General features: G+C 66.4%; 1 protein-coding gene across 1 annotated transcript in view; it reads right to left on the bottom strand.

Moving 5' to 3' along the window:
* Positions 1-1,142, bottom strand: part of LOC104834309 (beta-enolase-like) — an 8,550-nt gene that overhangs the window by 6,763 nt on the left and 645 nt on the right. Inside the window, exons 2-4 of the mRNA XM_010571498.1 lie at positions 942-1,139; positions 450-651; positions 31-139 (exon numbers count right to left, since the gene is read on the bottom strand). Of these exons, the coding sequence (XP_010569800.1) occupies positions 31-139; positions 450-651; positions 942-1,139 (509 nt within the window). The remainder of the gene's footprint in view (positions 1-30; positions 140-449; positions 652-941; positions 1,140-1,142) is intronic.

Raw genomic sequence — 1,142 nt, 5'->3', positions numbered from 1 at the left:
GATGGGGGGGGGCAGTGACGAGGGACCCACCTGGCCAGTGCAGAGCCCCACGACGAGGTCAGCGATGAAGGTGTCCTCGGTCTCGCCGGAGCGGTGGCTCACCATCACCCCCCAGCCGTGGCTCTGAGCCAGCTTGCACCTGGGGGGGGCACGGGGAGGTGGGCTCGCATGAGGGTGAGGCGCAGGGAGCCCCCGCGCGAGGGGATCTCTTGCACCAGGGCTTTGCGCAAAGGGGCTTTCCACACTGGGGCCTTGCAGGAGGGGCTGTGTGTGAGGGCCTCGCATGAGGGTTTTGCACAAGGGCTTCGCACAAGGGAAATCTTGCACGAGGGGCTTTTCCCGTGGAGCCCAGCACACAGGCCTTCGCACGAGGAGCCTGGCAGCAGGGGCTTTCCAGAAGGGGCTCCTGTTTTTTTTGCACGAGGGTTTCGCTGTGCACGAGGACTCACGCCTGGATGGACTCGGTGACGGAGCCGATCTGGTTGACCTTCAGCAGGAGGCAGTTGCAGGCGTGGAGCTCGGCCGCGCGCTGGATGCGCCGGGGGTTGGTGACCGTCAGGTCGTCCCCCACCACCTGGATGTCCACCTGCGCCAGGAACCGCTGCCACCCCTCCCAGTCGTCCTGGTCGAAGGGGTCCTCGATCGACACCACTGCGGGAGCGGCGATTCCCAGTATAGACCAGTAGGGACCGGCCGCCTCCGGCCCTGCGGCTGTCCCCCCGCCCCGTGCGCAGCCCTATATGTGCCACTGGAGAACCACCACCTGCCTTCCCAGTCCCTCCCAGTGTCCCCCCAGACCCTCCCAGTCCCTCCCAGTGCCCCCCAACCCCAGTTTGGAGGCCATTTCTCCTCCCCTATCCCCATGCCCAACCCCATACAAGCACCAGAGACCTCCCAACTTCCCTCCCAGTCTCTTCCAGCGCCCCCCAGTCCCCCCTCACCGGGGTAGTTCTTGATGAAGCTCTGGTAGAGCTGCCCCAGCTGCTCGCCGGTGATGAGGCGCTTGGGGTCGGGGGGGGATTTGAAGTCGAGGTCGTAGCGTCCCTCGCGGCAGAACTCGGAGGCCGCCACGTCCATCCCGATGACCACCTTGTCGGGGTACCCGGCCTGGCCGATGGCCGCCTTCAACAGCTCCAGCGCTA

The sequence above is a fragment of the Haliaeetus leucocephalus genome, unplaced genomic scaffold (genome assembly GCF_000737465.1).
Source record: "Haliaeetus leucocephalus isolate CR32 unplaced genomic scaffold, Haliaeetus_leucocephalus-4.0 Scaffold333, whole genome shotgun sequence".
NCBI lineage: Eukaryota > Metazoa > Chordata > Aves > Accipitriformes > Accipitridae > Haliaeetus > Haliaeetus leucocephalus.
This window is presented reverse-complemented; position numbering and strand designations above follow the sequence as displayed.